At 39.5% G+C, this 23,949-nt stretch overlaps 1 protein-coding gene across 1 annotated transcript in view; it reads left to right on the top strand.

The window, feature by feature from the left end:
• The window catches only part of VEGFD (vascular endothelial growth factor D), a 32,221-nt gene extending 12,543 nt beyond the window's left edge, over positions 1 to 19,678 (top strand). Inside the window, exons 2-7 of the mRNA XM_052674116.1 lie at positions 5,425 to 5,635; positions 11,509 to 11,699; positions 13,835 to 13,983; positions 14,989 to 15,086; positions 17,486 to 17,681; positions 19,013 to 19,678. Coding sequence (XP_052530076.1) covers positions 5,425 to 5,635; positions 11,509 to 11,699; positions 13,835 to 13,983; positions 14,989 to 15,086; positions 17,486 to 17,681; positions 19,013 to 19,139 — 972 coding nt within the window. The 3' untranslated portion in view covers positions 19,140 to 19,678. The remainder of the gene's footprint in view (positions 1 to 5,424; positions 5,636 to 11,508; positions 11,700 to 13,834; positions 13,984 to 14,988; positions 15,087 to 17,485; positions 17,682 to 19,012) is intronic.
• The last annotated feature ends 4,271 nt before the right edge of the window (positions 19,679 to 23,949 follow it).

The following is a 23,949-nucleotide window of genomic DNA, read 5'->3' as shown; positions in this document are numbered from 1 at the left end:
AACATCAACAACAAATGTTGATGTCATAAATCACAGGGTTAATGAACTCGGCATCTAATTTAAGCTGGCTTCCAAAGTGGTAAAGGCCACTGAATGCATCAGTGCCCTTTTGTTTCTTTCCAACACTAACTACTTTTAGGGTTTTTCTGGCATCTGAGATTGCTAGGAAGAAGATAGATAGTCCATTATAGTTTCTTTTGGAAGAGCAGAGGTTGTAATTATCCAAAAATCACAATGCTAACCCAAGTTATCATTTCCTGATGTCAATGACATTGCTCATTGCCCAAATACAGGAAAACAGATATTCCTTTATGAGTTGAACAAAGTTTGGGAATATATGGGAGGTTACTGTTATGAAAGCCAGAAAACTTCATTTGAGTACAAATCAGACCTTTAGGTCTGGGTATGAGATTGATTCTGATGCTTTGAAAATCTAGTACTTTCACTTTAATTTGATGTACCTTATTGACAAGCTCTAGAGATAAGAATGAAATACTCAAACCTACTACTTTTACTTTAATTCAGTATTTCTTATAGATGCGCTTGAAGCAAAAATTTATTATAGGCAATGACATTGTGTACATAGGCCACTCTGAAAGAAATGCTTCCTATTTATTTCCATGGGAACTACAATAGATACAAAGAGCACAATAACACCATTTGATAGAGCAAATTCTCAGCTACAAGCACTAGTTTTCAACACAGTCACCACCATTAGCTCTGTATTTTTGCCAGTCATCAGAAAGAGTCAGCATGCCGAGCTCATAAAAATCTACATCAGTGGATTTTCTGTTTCATAGTTGCTATGACGGCATCTTTGTTAGGAAAATGTTGCCCACACAGATTATCTTTCATCAACCTGAACAGATGGAAGTCAGAAGTTGTCAAATTTGGACTATACGATGAACGTGGTAGAACAGTCCAGCCAATATTGGCAGTGAGTTCCACGATATTCAAAATGGTTTGGGACTAGCACTATCATGCTGCAAGACAAAGGTTTTCCTCTTTGAAGATTTCCAGTGATATGGCTTTAAAGATATATTTTTTTCTTCTTGGGCTCACGTAATATACATTGTCTTGGCCTTTTATCAATGTCTCTTTCTCTCCTTTCTGTCTCCCAAGCCTGAACGGAAATTTTTACATTTTTAGGGCCAGACGTTACCATTTTTTTAACTATATAAGCAATGCCAAGTGCAGTGAAGTTCTTTTCAGCCATCACAACCAATAACCATAGTGATGGCTTATCTCATCTAACTAACAAGATCTGTGACCTAAGAGAAGGGGGGTGAGGGCATGGCAGAGAGAGAAGTGGATGTCCCATTACACCAAAAGGTTGAACAACTCAGTGTGAGTTTGGCCTCATTAAACTTGCACCTGACTCATTTCTTAAGGCTACAGAGGAAGAAAGTAAAAATAAACAATATCAAAGGACAGTGGGATCCAAGCAGTACAAGATGATAAGAGCAGAGTGGCAAAAGTTAGAGCCGGGAAATAAATGAGGAGGGCAGAGTTGAGGCAGATGCCACCATGACAGGGAGAGGAATCTGGAAGGAAGAGCTATAATTATCAAAGAAAGCATAAAAAAGGAGTTAGGGGTCTCTGAAAAGTTTGAAATATCATATGCAGGTGGATGCAGTCACGAGAAACAGACAAAGTGGCTCTGTTCCTCTTGCTATTTCTCAGGATCTGGAACTTTCATAAATGTCAGTGGACTTTTCGCATGCTGCCCATTCAAGATCATTGTGAGAGAGGATAAAGTTCTTAACCATCATACTTGGGGTAGACATAGCAAGCTGTTAAAGAAGAACCTTCTTTCAATTTCATATTTTAAAACATTTATTCGTCTATGTGCAAAGCCACACTCTTCAAAGTATGGTTTTTTTTCTTCGTTTGTTTTCACACAGCCAAAGTATGTTTGTCTATAACTAAACAAGGATTGATTTCAAACTGTTGTACATGAAAGAAGTGTTCACATCTGTGTGGTATTAACAATCATACCGTACGCCATCTATCGTATTATCTGAGGCCATAAAATGTTCTATGTTTTCCTTTTCCTTTTGATGCTGACCTTTTAATAACAGGCTGACTATAAATGTTTGCTTGGGAAATATTTTGTGACCACACATTATTCATTGCCACTGTGCCATGACAAGAGAATGTTCCATCTGAGGCTATAGTGCCATGTCCTGCTGGTGTTGGATTTCTACCTCTGTAGTCAAAGTATATAAGAATGAGAGACTTCTGAAACAATGAAAACTGTCCACACTCTAGAAAGAGGATAAAGGAATATACTAGGTGAATGCATTGTAATGGTCTCAGTGAAGTAAAAAAAAAAAATGTAAGACAGTATTTATTGCACCTGTTTTGGCACCTAGGTAGGTTGGAACAAAATAAGATATTTCTCTTAAACATTTTATATCCCTGATAATATCGGTGGTACTTGTTTGACCAGAGATCCACAACAGATAACTCTTGTGGCCTGGCCAGTTAAAGCTCAGTTTCAAATGAATCATGCTTTACAAGTATTTCTATTGCTCTGTATTAGCTGCAGAGGGAGCTGAGAACAACTAGGCCACAGACTCAGTAGATGTCCACGCTATAAACATTTACAATTCCTTGAGATTCAGTGCTCTCTTAATATCTGTCTTTGTCTTCCATTCACTGTCATGCCTATTGTCTTCAGTGCTCAGAGCAAGAGACAGCACTTTATCACAGTACTGCTGTTGTTGTGGTACAGGACATCAGCAAATTCTGTATTGGGTTGCTGTGAAAGTTATAAAATCAGCAGAAAATTCTGTTCCCTCCAGTAAGAAGTCAGATATAAGAAGAAGGAACAAAGCTGTTGTGGCATTGTACTGAGAGGCAATTGACTATACCATTAACTCCAGAGCTTGGGTGCTTGTTAAGAAAATAAAAGGGTAAAGGCAGCTGATCCAATTTGGGGTTGAATAGCCTTGAAAACTGAACAAGGTTTGAGTTGACAGAGAAATGATAACTTAGTTCTATGGATTCTGTGTGAGTTTTGGATGTACACGGCATAGTTAATTAGGATTAATCTCTAATGACTACCAAGAAAATCCTATAATGCGTACTGTTCTTTCCATTTCCCTTGACTTCTCCAATTTCCAATAACAGAAAAGGAAGGAACAAAACTGCATACACAGGTAGGCTTTGTCAACATTACTATAATACATCAATATCAGGAGTACTGTTTTGTAATTACCACAGTTCAAAACCTACCAGATATGAATTTTGGGTACAAAATAGAATTCTATTAATAAAACTTATTCCCTTTTCCATACAATAACTTTGTTTAGTAGGCATAAAGTCAGTGAATTTACACATCAGTGAAATTCTGTAGCTTTAAAAATATAAAAACACTTAAAGTAATAAAAATTATTGAGTTAGATAAGCCCGGAAATCTTTCTGTACCATGTAGCATGTGTATCTATGATCTTACGTTTAAAATTACTAGTAATCATTAATAAAAAATACATGGTATTTAAATAAAATAAATGGAAAAGCAAGTTGAAACTACTGACTTCCACAAGGAATGGACAGATGTGTCTTTTCATTTACAGGATACCACCATCCATTTTACTGGTTCTCTGTAATTTTGTTCAAGTTAAAAAGTTTTAGATGCTGATCCAGGTTGAAAATCTTTTTGCTGTAGACAAAAAAATCTTGTAAATGCTTAGTTGAGTTCAATTTTAATATCTTTGATCGCAGTGCCTCATCACAGTGGGTCCTGTACCCATCTTTTGTAGAGTCAAAGAGACAGCAGGTGGATGGGAAAGAATATAAGCTGTGGTTCTTAGAACAAATAACTCAACACATGATCCTCAAGTTGAATTTCAGCCTTCCTAGATCAGCAAAATTCTGGGTATCTTGTTTCTAAAACTGTCTTGCAATTCAGTTGCTGGTGCTAATTATTCACATTCCCTCTGACACTGTCCATATGTATAGAGATGGGCTTTCCAGCTTTCATCTCATATAACTGTATGAGAAATCATACACCTATGAAAAACAGCCATATTGTAATGAAACATAGCAACTTGCCAGAGCACAATACATTGTTCCATATGGGCATAAGAGAAGAGCGAATAATTTATTCTGAGTTAACTGCTTAGGGATTTTTAGGTCAGTGGAAGGTAATTATGCAAAAATGAACTTGGGCAGTATATACAAGTTGACATCTGTATGATTGCAAAATAAATGCCACAGATGTTTTAATAACGAATAACAGATGTGATTAGTGCCTAGGTTTTAAATCTCATTTAAAAATTTTCCTCTTGTAGGTAGCTCTTCCCCTCACCTTTTCTCCAGCCTTATGAAGAACACTAACTGGCTACAGGTTGGGGCTGCAAGCTCCTCATCACCAACTCTATCTTTCAGCTTTGCCTATAAGACGTGGTGCATTATTTATGAGAGCTGGCAGAGCAGACCTTAATTTGCAAGTCAAAAAGTACAGTCAATTGCATGATCAGAGAGCACAACTGAGAGCACCAGCCCAGTGCAACACAGTCGTGCACAATGATAATCTTTTGCTTGGGTTGGAGGCAATAGTTTCCAGCAGACTCAGTGAGTCAGTAGAAATAAATATGCAGTGGCTTGGTAAAGGCGTAAACACAGATGCTGGAAGGCAGCAGCCAAATAAACAAGTACTGCTGTGGAGTGCTGTGCATTAAATTTATGTTAAAAAGGTAATGCTTAACGACTTAAACTAGGCCTCTGTAAGGAGCCCTCTACCATGGGAGTGAAGAATGGTCTCATACACCAAGAAGACAGAAAATGCAATGACTGAGGTAACAGTGCTGCACAGCCAAACGTGGAGACTGGAACTGAGGCCACCTTGACTGCCCTGCACATGAGCCAAATGGTAGGGTGGGAAATGGAATACGTGCTCTGCACTTTGCAGTATGCTGAATGTTGTGTTTGCTCACCAGGTGGACAGGCCCTTGTACTTAGGGCAGCTTTTGGCTCTATCACCTGTCTTGCAGTGATGTTTCCTGATAGACACCAGTTTTGACACCTGAGGTGACTTGCTGCAAAGCTGAGTGGGTTGTCCACGCCAGCTGAAGTCACTAAGATTGGAAAGGAGATCCAGTCCTGGTGTGACATGCCAGCACAGGCACAGAAATGACTTGATGGGTGCCAGGTTTCCTAGGGAGCAGGGACACAGAGAGTATGGCCTGCATTTGTCAATCAGCTCCAATGATTGGGACAGAAAAGACTGGGGAGTGAGTATCTCAAGCTGTACGGGAACAAATCTCTCAAGTCAATCTGACTTCAGGTACCATCAGAAACACGCAGCTGTTGTCCCAGCTACTCTTAGCTGCTCTCATCAATGTGCTGCCTCTTGTGCAAGAGCATCCAGAAGCTCTGTTAAGGTTCTGGCTTTTTCATTTCCTCCTTTCCTTCCAGAGGACATCTCTGTCAGCACTGGAGCGATCAGAGCAGCAGATCAGGAGGGCATCCAGCCTGGAAGAGCTCCTTCGAATAACTCATGCTGAGGACTGGAAGCTGTGGAAATGCAGGCTAAAACTCAAAAGCCTGGCCAATTTAGACTCCCGCTCTGCATCACATCGCTCCACCAGATTTGCTGCTGCTTTCTATGATATCGATACACTGAAAGGTAGGTGCAGTATTGCATCTGAGTCTAGCTGCAGCTTCAGGACTGCTGTTTCTTACTTAGTTATGGGTTAAGTACCAGAGGTTTCCTAGAAGACACCTGCACTGGAAGCAGCACAGTATTCATGGAAAAATGACATTGTATGAAAAAATGTGAGGCAACAGCCTGAGTACATCTCCCTTTTCATAGCCAAATCATGCTTATTGTACTGTATACTGTCCAAAGGAAAGTTCTATTATGTATGGATATGTCAGTCCAAAGACAGACAGGAAATAAACATGCAAAGAGTGGTCTGGAATGATGGGCTGAGGGGCTTGCCAGCAGTATTGTGCCAGATCCAGGAATTTAATTGCAGGCAGAAACAAACAAGCTTTACAACAGGCATTGAAATTCCATTTTTTATGAGGTGCACTCTGATCTAAGACACTGCATCAGCACTAGTGTCTGGGTGGGAACTGCAGGAAGGAGCTATTGTCCTAATACTCTTGCTCTGTTTGAGAAAATATCTTTTGGAAGAAGAAGTAGACTTTGAAACTGCCAGTCAGCACCTAAGTACAGAGAATCACAATTTTTCCTTCTCTTGAAGCAAAAATGAATACTGTTCCCTCTAAGTGAGAGACATGAGGGCCATTATATGATGTACTGATGTAAAATAAAGGATCGTTTGCTATGCTTCCATCAAGGAGGTGAATATCCTGCAGCAAAGCTGCACTGTAGCCTAGCCAAGTACTGACGAAGCTATTTTTTTGTTCAGATTTGAATCTAAAGTGATATGACCATATCACGTTCCTTTGGGGAAATCAGATATTGCTGATTCTGTTCCAACATCACTATTACAATAACCACAGCTACATTTGCACACCATGAGTGTCGCTTTCATATTTATTACTTCTACATTTCAGTTAATTTATGACAAAGCAAAGGCTTTAATTTGCTACTCCAGACATGGCACAGAAATACAGAGATGAGTGCCAGTCTGAAAATGGCTTTCATATGACAGGCCTGGCTTTAAACTTCTCATAGAACATTTGCACTGAAAAAAAAAAAAAAAAGATACACACATACACAAAAAGAAACAAAACCAGAAAAAAGCCCCACAACAGAACAAAACAACATCCAATACACAATGGAAGAACAATTAAGAGGATTTTAATTAATGACTGTTTAGGTAATGTCAAATGCTTGTAGGCATACAGATATAACTCTTTTATAACAACGTGGCATAGCTGTTAGGTCACTTCCTATTTTTTTTAACTATCTAACTTTAGACACAGAGATGTCACACTATTGGGTCATCTTCTCCGTTCCTCCATCCAAAGAGGAATTATCCCAGGACAGAAACGTCTTTGTTTTAATATCTTAATACACTCAAGGTACTACAGCTCCTTTAGAAAAAAAAAAAAAAAAAAACCACCACAAACCTATAAACATATATTTCTTTCCCACACTCTTTCCAGTCAGTAAGCACTGACCCTTTTGCCAAGGGCATCTGTTTCGTTTTAGTAAAGTGTTATGATGAGAAGTCTGGGTCTAGGCCTTTCATTGCTTCACTCTTAAACCATCTCCCACAGTACCCCAGACTCCAACCGGGTGAGGGAGGTCAAGGACAACAAGAAAGACTTCCTTAAGCACGTCAGTAGCAAAAAGAAGACTAGGGAAATGTGGACCTGCTGCTGAATGAGGTAGGAGCCCTGGTAATGAAGGATACTGAGAAGGCCAAGATACAGAACACCTTCTTTGTTTTGGTCTTTACTGCTAAGGAATCTCAGACCCAGGAGATTAGAGAGAATCTAAGGAAAGGAAGACTTCCTCTTGGTCGAGGAGGATCTGCTCAAAGGTCATTTAGGCAACCTCAATACACACAAATCCATGGGCCTCAATGGAATGCACTCATGAGTGCTGAGGGAGCTGGCAGAAGTGATTGCCAAGCTGCTCTCTATCATCTTTGAAAGGTCATAGAGAATGGGGGAGAACTGGAGGAAAGCCAGTATCACTGCAGTCTTCAAAAAGGGCAAGAAGGAGGAGCAGAGAAACTGCAGGACAGCCGGATTACCTCTGTCCCTGGGAAGGTGATGGCAAAACTTATTCTGGATGTCATCTCCAAGCAAGCAGAAAAAACAGGAGATTATTAGGAGTAGTTAGCATCGGTTCACCAACAGGAAATCAATCAGGTAGCCTATGATGTCATGACTGGTTGGGTAGATGAGCAGAGAGCAGTGGATGTTGTCTACCTTGACTTCAGCAAGGCTTTTGACACTGCCTCCCATAACATCCTGGTAGGTAACCTTAGAAAGTGTGTGGGATAGATGAGTGGACAGTCAGGTGGACTGAGAACTGGCTGACTCGCAGAGCTCATTGGGTTATGATCAGAAACAGTCTAGTTGGAGGCCCACAGCTAGTAGTGTTCCCCAGGGATTGGTACTGGGTCCAGTCTTGCTCAACATCTTCATCAGTGGCCTGGATGAAGGGTTAGAGTGCGCTCTCAGCAAATTTGCTGATTATACGAAGCTGGGAAGTAGTGGCTGACATATGACGTATCAGAATGCTGTGCTGCCATTCAGCAAGACCTGGACTGGCTGGAGAGTTGAGCAGAGTGGAACCTTATGAAATTGAACATTGAAAGTCCTCCCTATACATGGGGAGGAATAACCACACACATCAGTACAGGTTAGGGGCTGACATGCTAGAAAGGAGCTCTGCAGAGATGGACCTGGGTGTCCCATTAGACACAAGGTGACCATGAGCCAGCAGTGTGCTCTCATGGCCAAGAAAGTCAATGATAACCTGGAGTGCATTAAAAAGAGCATTGCCAGCAGGTTGAGGGAGGTGATCCTCCCCCTCCACTCTGCCCCGGTGAGGCCACATCTGGAGTACTATGTCCAGTTCTGGGCTCCTCAGTTCAAGAAAGGGAAATTCTGGAGAGAGCCCAGAAGGGGGCCACAGAAAAAGCTGAGGGGGGATCCTGTCAATGCTTATAAATATATGAAGGGTGGGAGTCAAATGGATGGGGCCGTGCTTTTTTTAGTGGTGCCCAGTGACACGGGGCACAAACTGAAACATAGGAAGTTTCGTAAGAGCATGAGGAAAAAACTTTACTTCGGGGGTGACAGTGCTGGAACAGGCTACTCAGAGAGAGGAGATGGACTAGTTGATCTCCAGAGTTCCCTTCCAACCTCCACAATTCTGTGGTTCTGTGATTCTGTGAATTCAGGACTTTGTTCCTCCTTTCTAGAGCTTCAGTGATGAACTCGGTGAAAGCTCACCTCACCCCATGCCACCACAGTCTCCCCAGAGCAGCTCAGCTCACCTGCAACAGCAGCGCTTTCAGGCTTTGAGTGCATCTCATTGCATCTAAATTTTGCAGCAGAAAAGATCAGAGTGATCACAGTGTTTCACAACAAAATGTGACATCCAGTTTTTTGATCAGACCTTTTTTAGAACATCCCTTCTGTTACAAAAGTGGTTAATAAAGGGAGGATATGTACAGATGGAAAGGTCACTGCTTACACTCACTGAAGTGACATCTGAAGCGATTACATGCATGTACTGTAATAAGTTTGGCAAACACTTTATTTTCTATTTTAAGGTTTAAGATTAGATTGCTGTTTTGATTGACTCAATTACTCCAGAGAATTCTATTGATTTTAGTGATCCTGCTCTTACTTCATGCTGTAGGAAGTAAAATCAGAATCCAGATCCCAAACTCTTTTTTCTTGTACTTTTTGTATGACTGGAAAGTGGCATGAATCGACCCAGAGGAAAGGCTTTGCAGGAATAAACAATTTAAACGTACAGAGTCAGTTGAGGAAAAAAAATAAAAGTAATAAAAGGAAAGTCAGCCAGGAAAGGGAGAAATAAAGGCTCATCTGAAGAAAAGTACAGCATTTAGATTAAAAGTCTTTCAGAATTTTGGTTTTTTTTTAAAACTTCTCTGTAAATGCACACACTGGTGGCGTAATAGCAGGAAGATGGACTGCAATAGAAGTGAAAGCAATTTTCTTGATAGAAGTTGTTCCTTGTCCTTCACAAACCTGATGAAAGGAGGCACACAGGAAAAAAACAATTCCTTAATTTGAAGACGGACTTAAAGCATAAGCACTGTTGACTACCAACTTATTCCATAACAGGAATCTGGAAAACAAAAGTGCAAAAAAAAGCACGGCCCCTTCTAAGAAGCACTGAGATGGTACTGCGTTTTCTCTCACTGCTTCAGCCATTGAATGCATTAGTCCTTCTCACAGTCAGTATTTGATAGATGTGTATGAAATAAATTACTAGCCTACACCAATTCAGTATTTGAAAGACGCCACAGTGTTTTGAATAGATAAAACACACTTGAATTCGTATTCCTGTTATTCCAACTTGAATACCCTGAGGGTATTTAGTTGTGAGAGTGTTTGTCTTGGATTTTGCTCATCAGCTCAGAGACAGTGCTGGCTGGCTGTCATCCAGTGGGAGCACTAATACTCTCTGAACAGAATCTGTTAATCATTAATGTGCTTTTCCAGTCAGGCCTGGGCTCTGCATGCCTACTGTGGGGTAGGGCAGTGAGATGCTGGGTTTGCAACTTTAGACGGTCCTGCAGGACAGGAGAAGCAGGTGGGAACTGCCTGCAGGATCTGAGAATGTGCTGGTGGGTGGGCACTGGGATCTCATCCTCTGCCAGCAGGGATCACAGAATCACAGGATGGCTTAGATTGGAAGGGACCTTAAAGCCCAATCAGTTTCAATTTTCAGCCATGAGCAAGGCTGTCACTCACCAGATCAGACTGCCTAGGGCCCCATCCAAGGCATCCAAGGATGCATCCATAGCTTTTCTGGACAGCCAGTGCCAGTGCCTCACCATGCTCTAAGAATTTCTTCCTAACATTTAACCTAAATCTCCATCTTCAAGTTTAAGACTATTCCCCCTTGTCTTTCTCTGTAAGATTGTGTAAAAAGTTGGTCTCCCTCCTGTTTATAAGCTTCCCTCAAGTACTGGAAGGCTGCAGTGAGGTCTCCCCAGGACTTCCTCTTTTCCAAGATAGACAAGACCAACTCCTTCAGCCTATCTCCACAGGAGAGGTGCTCCAGCCGTCTGGACCCATTCCAACAGTTCCCCATCTTTCTTGTGTTGGTCAGATGTGGATGCATGTACTCCAGAGGGGGCCTTACAATGGCAGAGTAGATGGAGGCCATTACCTCCCTGTCCTTGCTGGTTAACTCTCTTTCGATGCCACTCAGGAAGTTGGTCATTTCAGCTTTTTGTCCACCAGAACCCACAAGAACCACCCCTTCTCCACAGGGCTGCTCTCAAACAGTTCTTCACCCATTCTGTACATATACATGGGATTGCTGCAACCCAAATGTAGCACCTTGCACTTGGTCTTGCTGAACCTTATTATGGGCCCAGTTCTCACGTTTGCCCAGGTCCCTTAGGATGACATCCCTTCCTTCTATTGTATCAACTGCACTGCTCAGCTTGGTGTCACCAGCAAACTTGCTGTGAGTACATTCAATCCCACTGTCTATGTTGTTTATAAAGATGTTAAAGAGCACTGGTTCCAAGACTGACCCCTGGGTGATACCACTTGTGATTAGCCTCCACCAGGACATAGATTCATTGACTACCAATCAGCCCTACTTATCCCATAGACACTAAGGGACATTTTGGTCACCTCTGTTGAAAAGTGAAGGCAGATAAATGTAGCAACCTCTTTGCCAGGGCAGCTGGTGTAAGTTACTGGGATAATTTTGTACTCTACCTCTCTCTGGTCCTTACATTGATCCAAGTAAGTGCAGATGGCCTGTCAGCACTTCATTTTAATTATGTAATACCTCACCAGTCAGAGGCTTACTTTGCCACAATTGCTCACTAAAAATGGTGCTCTTTCTAGTCATAGATGAAGAATGGCAGAAGACTCAGTGTGTGCCAAGGGAAACCTGTGTGGAAGTTGCCAAAGAGCTGGGTACGACAACCAACAAGTTCTTCAAGCCACCCTGTGTGAATGTGTTCAGATGTGGAGGCTGTTGCAATGAGGAGAGTCTGAGTTGCATGAACACAAGTACAACTTATGTGTCAAAAACGGTAAATGAAGCTATTTGCTCTCTTTCTGGCCTGGCTCTCAAAAAATGGAGGGAAAAAAGGATGTTTGGTTTCTGAAATCCTGTTATGAAAGATCTGTCTGCACTACCATAACAAACAGGAGAATTAATTTTTTATCCACGTGGAGTGAATGCAGGCATGTGCAATAACATTTCACACTCATGCTGCATTACTAAAAATGTCTGTGTATGCAGAGAGATGGAAAATCAGGCAGTGAGAAAGTGATTGTAGGCTCATGTGATTTTAAGGGGTTTAATCCTTATTTAACATATTGTTGCTTGGATCTGGGACCCTTGAGAACATTGGCTTGTGAAAATCCAAAGGATTAGGAGAGTTTGGGAAATGTTGTTGTGTGGGGCCATGAGTCTGAGAGCTGTATTTTTAAAACTGACATCAATTCCACAAGGCTGGCTGATAGTTTTGAATTTGCAAGCCGAAAAAAAGAGGCATTTTCAGAAGAAGAGGCCAGATGCTCTCCATATGAATGCCTTGGGATCTGAATATCACAAATCACAATGGAAAAGAAAGGCTTAAATTAGTAGCAATAAATGTCTGAGTTTTAATGACCACTGTCAAAATGTGAGCATAAAGAGTATCCAGAGAGTATCTTTCAGTAGACTGCCTTTAGCATCTACGTACAGAGATATCTTGCTCCAATGGGTGACTTAGCACAGTTCTAAGTTCTACATCTGAAACTATATGAAGACCAGGGGACTGGTCTTCTCAGATTTATCTTCATCTTGGGCATCCCCACTTCTAAAACCTTTTGTACTTGAAATAATATATTAAATTCTAGTTATCAAAAAGGGTTTTCTTTAAATCAGAGCCAAGATTGAGGCAGCTGTTTTAAAAGGATTTAAGTCCTTATGGGGAAATATTTGAAAGCAGGAGGCCTGATTCACTTACATATTGTTACAGCTTTTTTTGGAATGTAATTTCTTTGTGTCTGGTTGCACTGGAATATAGTTAGATTAAAATAAATCAGGGCCTATCCTGCTTGTGTCAATGTTCATTAACTGTTTTAATTCCATACCCGAAAGAGAAGGCACTTATGGCTGCGCACAAAAGTCATCTGATCAGCTCAGAGACCTAGGTTAAAAAGTATTCATTTACTTACTTGGTTTTTGAACAGCAGTTCCTAAGTTTGTTGAAAAGCTGCAATTCTGCATTTCTTTAGTGCTCTTGAAATAACCATTCCCTCAAAAGTTCTCACCTTAATTCCATTCCTGCATACACTACCGTCAGCTCAGAATTACTTCTCTAAAATCAGCAGAATTACTCCTGTATAAGTGAGAGTATTTTTTCCTTGTGCAAAATATCCACTGAAGAATATTCCCAAAGTTAGACACTGTGACACTTAAATTTAAAAATCGAAAGCGTAAGATCTAGGAATATTTCCCAGATGCTGAATATGGATGCAGCACTAAGGTGGTATGCAGAGAAGTACCTGTGCTTTATTTTCCACTTGAAGGAAGTTGGTCTGCCAGGGCAGAGGGGCTGTGTATAATTTGAATACCTCCTGTACATTGCTGCGCAAAGAACCAGGACTTTCTCTTAGAGATCACGTTAATTTGCATGCACTGAAGATAGGCTTCTTGTTTCTTTAGGCTCTCCAATAAAGAGAACCCAATTAAAGTGTCCTTTATTTACTCCTGTTTCTTCCTCCTCTGAGGAGGCCAGGGGGATCAAGTTAGGGATCTAAAGATGCAATGTGTGAGTACTCTAGGACAGTTAATATCTCCATAAGTTGTTAAGATTCAGCTGATGATACAATTGAGAATAAAGTTTGCAATGTCCGTATATTTTTCATCTTGCTCTAGCAATACACAAGAGGCATTTTAGTGTCCATATGAAGAATTTGGGACAATGTTGGGTATATAGCACCAGTATGAACATTCTGGCAAGCTTCTACTTTGGTGGACATAGTCCATCCCTCACTTCAGAACATTCACTGGCCACCTGCTTATTTATACCTGTGTATAAATAGTTACTATTGATAAAAAAAGAGCAATGGTGAGGCAAACGGTGGAAAAGGATAAAACGTTTTTATGGAAGACTTCACATATTAAAATAGAAACTGAAAAAAATAAAATAAAATGGTTATTTCACCCACCTAGCTCTTTGAGATCTCGGTTCCTTTGACAAGTGTTCCAGAGCCTGTGCCAATCAAAATTGCCAATCACACCGGTTGTAAGTGTTTGTCAAACACCCAGCGTCACCAGTACACCATCATACGAAGATCTGTCCAGTACCCAGAAGAAGATGGGTAAGTTAACACATTTACAATTTGCTACCTATGCTGTCTGAAGTAAGAAAATTGCTTTGCTCTGATTTGGTCATTGTAAAGGTGCCTGCACTTTCTGTTATCCTAAATGGTTTTCCAATTATCTTGATTATCACTCAGGATTATAAAACTCTGACTGGATGTTGTAAATAATACTGAATGGAAACAGGAATCCAGAAAGCAGCAGACTAGTACAGCAGGATCTGCAGTCATTAGGACATGGAGGTGTTTGAAAGGGGACTCAAAGATCAAATATTATCACTGTACTCCACTGGAGCTACTTGGATAGATATGCATAGATTTTCCGACTTGACACAAGAAACTGTGTTCACACATTAACCAGCCAGGGCATACAAAGAGTGCTGAGGTCAACATAAAGAACTCCACTCTACTTCACAGCACCTTGGGTCAGAAGTGACGCAAAGCATGGCTTTGCAATTATCCTCCAGTCTTGGTTTGCATCTGCCAGGTTCAGAGCTTGGCCAAAAGTGATTTCACATCTTACTCCAAAGTATGGTAAAAACACTACTGTAATCCTGATGGGAATTCTCTAAATTAACTCAACAAACACTCTAGAAACACATCTAAAGGGTTATTTAATATTAACTGTATCTGTCTAGACTTATATGTAAGCATACAGATAGATGGCATGAATACTAAGACTAAGAGTACCCTGGGTGGAGCAGAGATGGAAAAAAAAGTTTAAAAAAAAAAAAAATGGAGCTGCAAAATTGTTGCCATTTCCTTCTTCGACATGTAGTCCGAAATATATGCTCTATCTACTACTCCTATTGTAAAATAGAGAGAGATCCAGCCCCATCATCCATTGTCAAGGTTTTCTGTTCGCAGCAATAATGCACACAGATGCCACAGCTTCACACAGTGGCAGAACATCAGTAGGTTCATTCCACCAAATGACTATGCTGCTGCTCTTCATATTTACTTTTTAAATTTCCATCTTTCTTTTTTTTTTTTTCCCCCTTCTAGTTGTCCCTTTACGAACAAACTTTGCCACAATGGATGGGTCTGGGATAGTGACAAATGTGAATGTGTTGCAGATGTACAGCACTCAAACAGACGGGAAGGTAAAACTAAATTAACAACGAAGCACTTCTGCTTATTATCTGCAGGATGTTTGTGTTGCATATGGGCTTTGTTCCACTTCTTGTTGTAAGAACAGTTTTGATTCTACATCCTTAGACAGATCTTGCTTACAATGTAGAAACTCACCTGAAAATAAACATTGGTACGTTTATCCCCATCTCATATTTTTTCCTTGGAGATTTTACTTCACCTCTAGAAACAAGTCAATAAGAAACAGGAATGTACTAAAAACATGAAGTGGCCATTCTTGAATTTTTTTTTTTTCCAATCTTATATTAACCTTAAATTGTATAACATACATTATGAAAAAACCTTTTAACTGTAGAAATCCATTTATCCTTGGAATATATTGTGAGGAAAGTCTTGAATTTTCATTATGGGACATTCTTGAGAACAGATATATCAGGAATAAGATGGGTAAAAGCAATTCCTCCTATTAGCTGTAGTCATTGCAAAAGGTTATATGACCTTTGAAATGATTTGATTATCTTTTATGGTTATATTAAAATGTTTAGGATGCTTTCAAACTGATATACCATACATGTTCAGGAGTATGCAAGTGTACCCTTCTGGTCTGTAGAAGGAAATGGAAGAGGGTAAAATTAATACAAGTGTTCAGTACTTCTTTTCTCTCTCTGCTTTTCCTGGAAAACTTTACTGTCAAATAAATTTGCAGGAAATATTCTGTGAGGGAACTGTGTAAGTATAAAGACACCTATTGGCAGTAAGTTTTACAAAAAAAAGTTAAAATTTCCCCATGGCCTGAATAAAATTAAAAATAAACAAATAATACAAACAAACAAAAAAAACCAACACATGATTTTCTTAGGAAATTGTGCTGGTCAAAGTAAACCATGACAGCAGTAGAGCAGATGGACACAGAAGGAAACTTTGCCCATCTGATTTAAACTGCACTCAGCAAACCAAATAATAAACCAAGGCAACTGTAAAAAGAAGCTGGCAAGCAAGCTAAGCTAGAATCTAATAATTTCATGAAGTGCTCTGTTGATTAAGATGTCATAAGGCTAATAGATCAGTTTCATGTTGCTTTTTTTTCCCTGTAGGATCTGCTCTCATTCTGAATCAGCTCATTTGGCCATCAAGTAAAGTAGTTAAGCTCAAGTTAGGCTTTCCACTCAAGAAAGAATTAGTACACCATATATCAGAGTATGTCCAAAGGAAACTGAATAGCCAGATTCCTCTTTCCTCTTAGCCTTTTGTAAGGTCAGCTTGGAGATTAGAGTCTGTGGCTTGTTAAATTATAGCTTTTGTTGACATAAACTCAATATTTCCTCAGATAAAATATCATTCTGTGAAGCACAATGGGTTTGGCTGTGGCTAGAATAAAATAACTTAAAATCTGCCTTTGATGTTGAAATGAAGCAAGGCTGAAACACTCGTACATGCCAAGCTTTATCACCCCAAGGAAGTGGTTTGTTTTCCAAGAATTTGTGGCAGATTCCTTTCCTTCTTCTTTCTTTTAAAGTTTTTGAATATTAGTTTTCCATCATTAAGCAAATAATAATGAAGGTTTCTTTCAAGTAGTGTACAGGCCCGTTCTGGTCAGTAAGATCAGAGCTCAGGTTGCAGAGGTCATGGACACAGGTTACATTCCACATTCCATAGGTTAAATCCAATAGTTAATTGTAAAATTACAGGAAATTATCTTCCCACTGACACATTATAAGCCCTGACCTTTAACCATTGATGTGCTGCCAGCATTTTAATGTGGCTTTCAGAAAATATATTCCCTTTTTTTCTAGGATTAACCTCATATTATAGTCCAGATGCGTATTTTGAAGGAAGACAGATGAAGTATTAGACAGTGTGTTTGCTTGGCTGGGGTTTGTTTCTGAAACAGAGTATTTTCTCCTTCCTTTAACTGACAAGTGTGCATATGTTGCTTATTGAAGTACTAGACTGGATTACATCTTACTAGACATAGTATTACTTCTGCAAAAATTCTGCAACAAAGTGTGGGAATAGTGAAGTACGTTGAACAGTGAGTATGCTAGTTTGTGTGGATAGGCAGCTTTGCGAGAGGTATATGCTAAATCCTGGGAGTTTCTTTTTGAAATCTGCTCTCTTGTAAGCATGCCTGTGTCCCAAAACCTAACATTTGGCACTTCTAATATGCATCCCCAAAATAAAGTACTTTTATGCAGGGTTCAACCCATAAGAAATAGCAGTATTAGTGAAACAATCAGCCCACTCCTGTCCTGAAAAAGCTGAAAAGTTCTTCTCTGCAATGTAAGTTACAACAGAAGACCAAAATAAATTAGAGAGTACATGAGCCCTTTTGGCTGCAGCAAAAGAGCCAGCCTCTTCCAGAATTTAACCATGTAAAGCTTATTGCTGAAAGTTGTGCTTGCTATTGCAGGGCTCCCTCCTCTTGCTGAGCTGGCTATGTGTGGACAATACATGGAATTTGATGAAGAAAATTGTGAATGCATCTGCAGGCAGAAGTGTCCCACAGACTTCTTTCAAAGTAAAGAGAACTGCAGCTGCTATCTGTGTAGAGAGAACCAGGAAAGCTGTGCTCAGAAACACAAGATATTTCATGCCGAAACCTGTAGGTAAGTGCTCCTTGCCACTCAGTGGCTATACTGCAAGGTCTGAATTAGCCTGTGTAGATGCTGGAGGTGCAAGTGCTGAATTAGATAGGATTGCCATCCAGTACAGAATCACTTGCTGCAATTATGGATGTAATAATAATAATAATAGATAGGAGATAGAAGGAGTATAAGATATTTAATGTTTTGAGAAATATGAACAAGGATGCTATTCAACTATGTGTATTCATTATTTTTCTCCTAATTTTAAGGGAATGACTGCTAAAACTGTGCTACACTTGAAATTACTATGTTACCAAGACAATTTACAGTGAGATACCGAGTCTTGCATTTCTAGGGTGTCCAAACCCACTCTCTGTTCTCTGTGATAACCCAATGCAGTCTCACATACTTCTAGGGGCAAAGGTACCCTAGATTAACACCCACATCATGTAGCTCATTATTCACCATGTTTGTCCTCAAATGATTTACTAGAGCTAATGAAATTTTGTACATATACAAAGCCATTCAACTGATAGCATGGGGAAGCAGGAAAATCGTTCTGGGACTGTTACATTCAATGCATTGCCCTAATCCTTTTGAGTAACTAGTTTTGAGGATTCTTTGGCAAAACATAAGTAGAAAATATAAAGTACTCTTTTTTCATGCAGTAGTTTTTTTTTGTTTGTTTGTTTTCATAGAGCCCTTGTCATGTGTACAGATCCAAGAGCATGCAAGTATGCAGTCTGAAAGCTTATAAATAGAAACTCGAGAGTTGAGTTTCACTGGTTATTAAAGCAGAACTGCAGTTTGCTGAGTGGTCACCCATACAGTCCATTGTCACAGACCTCTTAGATTCATTAATGGAGAGGAAACTGTGGAAGGATGAACATCTGCATCTTTAGATTGAGCTCTGAAAATAAAGACAGGCATAAAATAGTTGTCAACAACTGTAACATAGTTAAAAGAATCAGTAGAGTTGAAACATCATCAAAGACTCAGTCATTTATGAGTTTTGGATGCAGGAGGATATCAATGCTATTATTTGTTTACATTGTTTAGGTTCTAGAAATGACTGTAATCTGTACACAGTAACTCTATGCCAGATTTGCATGCTTGTTAGTTCTGGAGAACAAAAGCTGAAGCATCAGTGAGCAAAAGTACTTCATAAAACTTGAGGACAGCAGTATCCAGCAACAAAGTCTTTTCTCCCTGTATCACATGGTGTCAGCATTGTCCCAGGTGTGAGAACACTGCTGTGTCCAATGATGAAAAAGTTGAGGAATGTAACAGTGAAGAATATCATATTAAAATCCTTCTCTCTTTTTTGCTTTTTTTTCTCCTTTATCAAATAGCTGTGAGGACAAATGTCCATCCCAACCCAGAACATGCCCAACTGCAAAGCCAACATGTCCCAGGCATTGTCGATGTCCAAAGGAGAAGAGAAATTCTCATGGGTCTCAAAGCAAAGAAAATCCTTGACTCAGCTTCTCCAGTTCTCCAGAAATCCACTGCTTTGCAAAGTAGCTGTCAATGACTTTCAAACAGTAGTAAAAACGAGCATCTTCCACATTAACAGCAGAAGAATGAATCCAGTCTGCATTTATTTATTAGAGTAATCACTAACTGCAGGTCAATCCTCTGGGGCATTGATAACTGTCCTCTAAGAGGTAAAAACAACTGATGAAATTCTGTCTATGTGGAAGTAAGAGCAGAAAGAGCCACTTCAATGTCATGCTACGGAAGATGAAGCTGGTGTATTGGTAACAGTCACAGTCAACAGCCAGACTTTCAGAAATTGAGACTAGATAATCTTAGCCTCTGAATCTTTAGCTAATGCAACTGTAGGGTAAAACTTTCTTCAGAAATTCAGTGTGCAGGATTTGGTTTCTAATTGGGTCAGCACTGAGTTATTTGATCTACTGTCCAGCTTTAATTATCATTTTGAATTTATTGTACAACTACTGTCAGATGTGCCATATTTAATTGTATATAAGAAAATAAATACATCAGTTATTCAAGTGCTTTTGTGTTTTCTTTTTTTTTTTTTTTTTTAAATCTCTGAAATCTCTGTTATTTTAAAACTCTGCCAAACAAAAAGAAGTTAAGCAAAAAACAAAAGCCACCTCATGTACAGCCTTTCTATGTTTGTCCCTCTGGGACTGGCTCCTGCCCAAACGCTGGTAGACACAAGGTCACTAAGTCCAATAATTTCAGTAAAGAAGAATCATTTTTCCCATGTCTGCCTGACAGGCGTGTGTGATTTATTTATTTGTTCCTGTTGTAGCATGTTAGCCTCCCTAAGGGGATAGCAGCCACACTAGTACTAACTGTTCAGCAATTTTCTGAAGGAAAAGATGGGTGGTTTTTTTTTGGCCTACAATGGTATGAAAATATGTCCTTTGCACTGAAATTCTTTTCACCAGCGTGAGGCTTGAATAACAGTGTTTTGACTAAAACAAGTATAAGGGCAGTATTATTTTCTGGACCAATGAAATCTGGTTTCAGACAAAATATTGTAAGCAGCAGTCCTGAACTGCAAGTGGTGGTGTTGATGACGGAATCGTTTCTTTCCCTTTGCTGAATTCTCCAATTCTTTACTGCAGTTTGAACAGAGGGAACAGAGGAAATTAAACAACTGCAACAGAGATGGAAATGTTGACGCAACATGTGGAAAGGAAAATGGCTTTTGATGTCTTGTTTTAATTTATATAGGGAAAAATAGATTTCTTCAAAATAAAATTAGAGCCCAGCCATGTAAGGTGGACTGAGCTGTTGGAGAAAGCACTACAATGTAATAGATCTTCTCTCTGAGTAAAGCACTTAAAGTGGGACACTGGATGACTGCTTCAAGTGCCCTCCAAATAATCTTGTGATCTAGGTCTGTACAAATACACTGGCAGACTGGTTTTGTTAACCATGCTGGGAAGTGGCCTGGGGCCGTCTCACCAAACAATGTGTTCTGACATATGACTGCACAAAGTGAAGCCCTGCAGCAGGGCCATCTCCTTCTCTACAGTAGACTCTTCACTGAGGAGATTCCTCCATAGCTTAGGCCATGTGCAGCTGATCCACACTGTGCACAGACAAGGAAAATGGGACCCCAGTGCAAATCAAGGTGAACCAGCTGGGCAGTAAAGCTCACCCTTACACTCCTTTAAGTGAAGCTTAAAGGTGTTTAGATGGAACAAACTACCCCATCACTTTTCACCTCACTCACAGTTGAGGTTACTGACCCTGTGGTTGATTGCACCGTTAGCACATTCCTCAAAAAGATGAAGAGCAACAGAGGCATGATGCTTTGCAAGCCCAAGCTCCTCATGCTCAACCAGACACAATTAACTGATTGCACTAGTGGCTCGTGGAGCAACAAAACACCTTTGTCCGAAACTGTACATCAAGCTGAATTCTTAAGTGTTAAGAAAGCTAACATATATTCCTCTACTACAGCCCCATTGCCCATGGGCAGTAGTTTATAGTGTCATTTAACAACACAGCAATTGGAAAATGAATGCATTTCCACAGGCTAAATTTGAGTGGAAACCTGCTAGACTTACAAATGAATAATTCCTGAAGTCAGTAGAGCTGTACTGACATAAAAAGACAGGATGAGAAGACGCCCTCTGGGTGTGCAGGGCTCTGACTTTAAGTGACATCTGAAAAGAGTGAGAGAAATTCAGCAGTTAGAAACCTGTATCATGCCTGAATCTTTGTCAATGCTGATCTGCAGAGCTTCCTCAGCTTTCTGATCTGCCTAGTGAATATTTTTTCTTTCTTCTGCTCTCCCTCCCCCCTCAAAAACAGAGCCACTTCAACCTGAGAAACAAATAAGTCTGCTCCAATTCCAGAAGGGTCTTAAAGCAATCACTAAGGAGCTAGAAATGATGTTTAAAAGCCCCGCAGCCTTCCTTTGAAAATCAGCAGGATGGATGCAACTCTCCATTTCACCTAACATATGGCACTGTGCTGGGTGGCAAAGCAGAGGCATCCAAGCACTCTGAATTAGCCAGATTCCCTCATAGAACATGAGAATACCTTTCTATAATCACACAGGTTAATGCCTTGGAATACGAGCACTGGCCATCCTTCCCCTCCTACGGGCTTCTGCATAAGGAAGGACTTAGAAATTAGTATTCAATACACTTGAAAATAGAAATGCTTTATGTTGTCTCTCATATCAATACATCAGAATTTAATTGCAGAGATTTAATATAAAAACTCAGAAGGCCTAAATGGGATACGTAAAATTCATGGCAGATCTGGTTTCTGACTGATGTCATTAGCTTTTAACTTATGACTAAATGACCTTCTCAGAGGGAAGGTTACTGAACAGAAACATTCTGTTTGAAGTTTGAAATGCCTTTTATTACTGTGTTCAGCATGACTTGCTTTTTAAACATATGGACATGATTTACAGGTTTCATAGCCACAAAAATAAAGCCAAAATTTCCTGTTATGGTGTGTCTTAATTTTTATATAATGAGGGACGTCTTTAATGCAACACTTGGATTATAGCCTCTGTATATCCATTTGTATAATAGGAATGGGAATACTTTAAAAAATGATAATTAATTCTGAATCAAATGCATATGAATTTTCTAAAGTTTTTATGAGTAGCTAGCTTTCAAGCTTGCATATGCTTTTCATAAGGAGGGGACAAGAAAAAAAGAATGAATGAGTAATATATTATGTTTGAAAGAATCAGGAGAACTTCATCTACATGTAAAAACTCTACTTGACCTCTACATTACAGAGGTACATATGATCACACAAAATGCTGATGATACTGAAGAATATCAAGAAAATCTGCCCCCGTTTACTTTGAAATTTGTCATATGTCACATACTGTGACATTGCTTATAACCAACATTATTCATAGGAAGTTTGACAGGGCATATATAAATCCCATCACACTTACAGACACTGCAAACAGATTCATTTATAAGTATCCTTTGGGCATCAGGTCCAGCTGACTCTTAAAATCCCTCCCTGTTTTCCAGCCATTCTTCCCACGAGTGCCTTTACTCACCATGCAGTTCTCTAGTGCTTCCCTTGTCTGCACATTTTGTTTAGAAAAAAAAATAAAAAAGAATCTGTGTTTTGTTTTCATATACAACTTGAAGACAGGATTTAGGATATTTAAATTGATAGTTACTTTGATTTATAGTAGTGTAAAAAAAAAAGGAAAAGGAAACCCAAAATGGAAAACAAAACAAATGCTTGAGGAAGCTCCTTTAGCTGCCAGTTCCATTTGTATTTTCTAAGTAACTGATAAATGCTTTTCAACTTCAAAATATGATGAACGCTGTCACCTTCTAATTTTGGGCTCACTGAATGAATCAGCCTCTGGGGAAGTATGAGGTGGTTACTAGAACAAGTGGATCTGTGTTCTCCTTTATTACACTATTCATTAAAAAAGAAACAAGTCAGGGGTTATAAATGATGTACTGCCATTCATTTTATTTCTGTCAGACTCCAACATCAGCATTTACTCAAAACTTCAATAAAACCTTTTCACTCCAGGGGGGAGAATGTCTGTTTTAAATTAACTTAAAAGGAAATGGCTGTTTTAGCCAATAAAGCAAAATAAGTACATAAAAAGATGCTGTTGTAGCTTGGTCTGTATGTTGACTTCCATTCCATTAGCAGTCTTTTTTATTTTCAATTTTACTATAATTTACAATACAATTCAAAGTGAAAGATTCTCCCAGGTTGAAAGCATTGACAGTTCATGACTTAGGGCAAGATCTTTCATATCCTAAACATCAAAGGCTACCTTTACAATATTTATGGCTGAAGAATTTTATTCTAGTCGCTGTTATTCTAGTCCCCATTGGCATATGCTATGTATTTAAAAATATATGAATGAGAATATAAAAAATACCAGATTAAGAGTAATTACAAATTAAGTGACAAAATAGTAACAAAGTATCTAATATCACTTAGTCTTCTGCCCCTACTTGTTTTGCAAAATTGTATTTTTAATTGGCAAGGACTGTATTGCTAGTGTGTGGCTTAATTTCAGCAGTTCAGCTGAAACTGATGCAGAATAACCAGACCAACTCATCACACTCTGCTAAGTGACTCCATGGTAAAGTATTTATCCAGAACTACCCCTTAATCCCTGATCTGCCTGTCTGAGCAGACTCATGTGCCTCCTTTGTTCTTCTTTCTTGGGAAAGCTTTCCTTACTCTGAATGAATGAGCCAGCTGTTCAGATTCATGTCTGAATGCTGAAATGTGGTTGCATTGCTCTAACGTAGCTTCACTTTACAGAATAAAACAATACAAG

Source organism: Tympanuchus pallidicinctus, unplaced genomic scaffold (genome assembly GCF_026119805.1).
Source record: "Tympanuchus pallidicinctus isolate F22 unplaced genomic scaffold, pur_lepc_1.0 scaffold14, whole genome shotgun sequence".
NCBI classification, from domain to species: Eukaryota; Metazoa; Chordata; class Aves; order Galliformes; family Phasianidae; genus Tympanuchus; species Tympanuchus pallidicinctus.
This window is presented reverse-complemented; position numbering and strand designations above follow the sequence as displayed.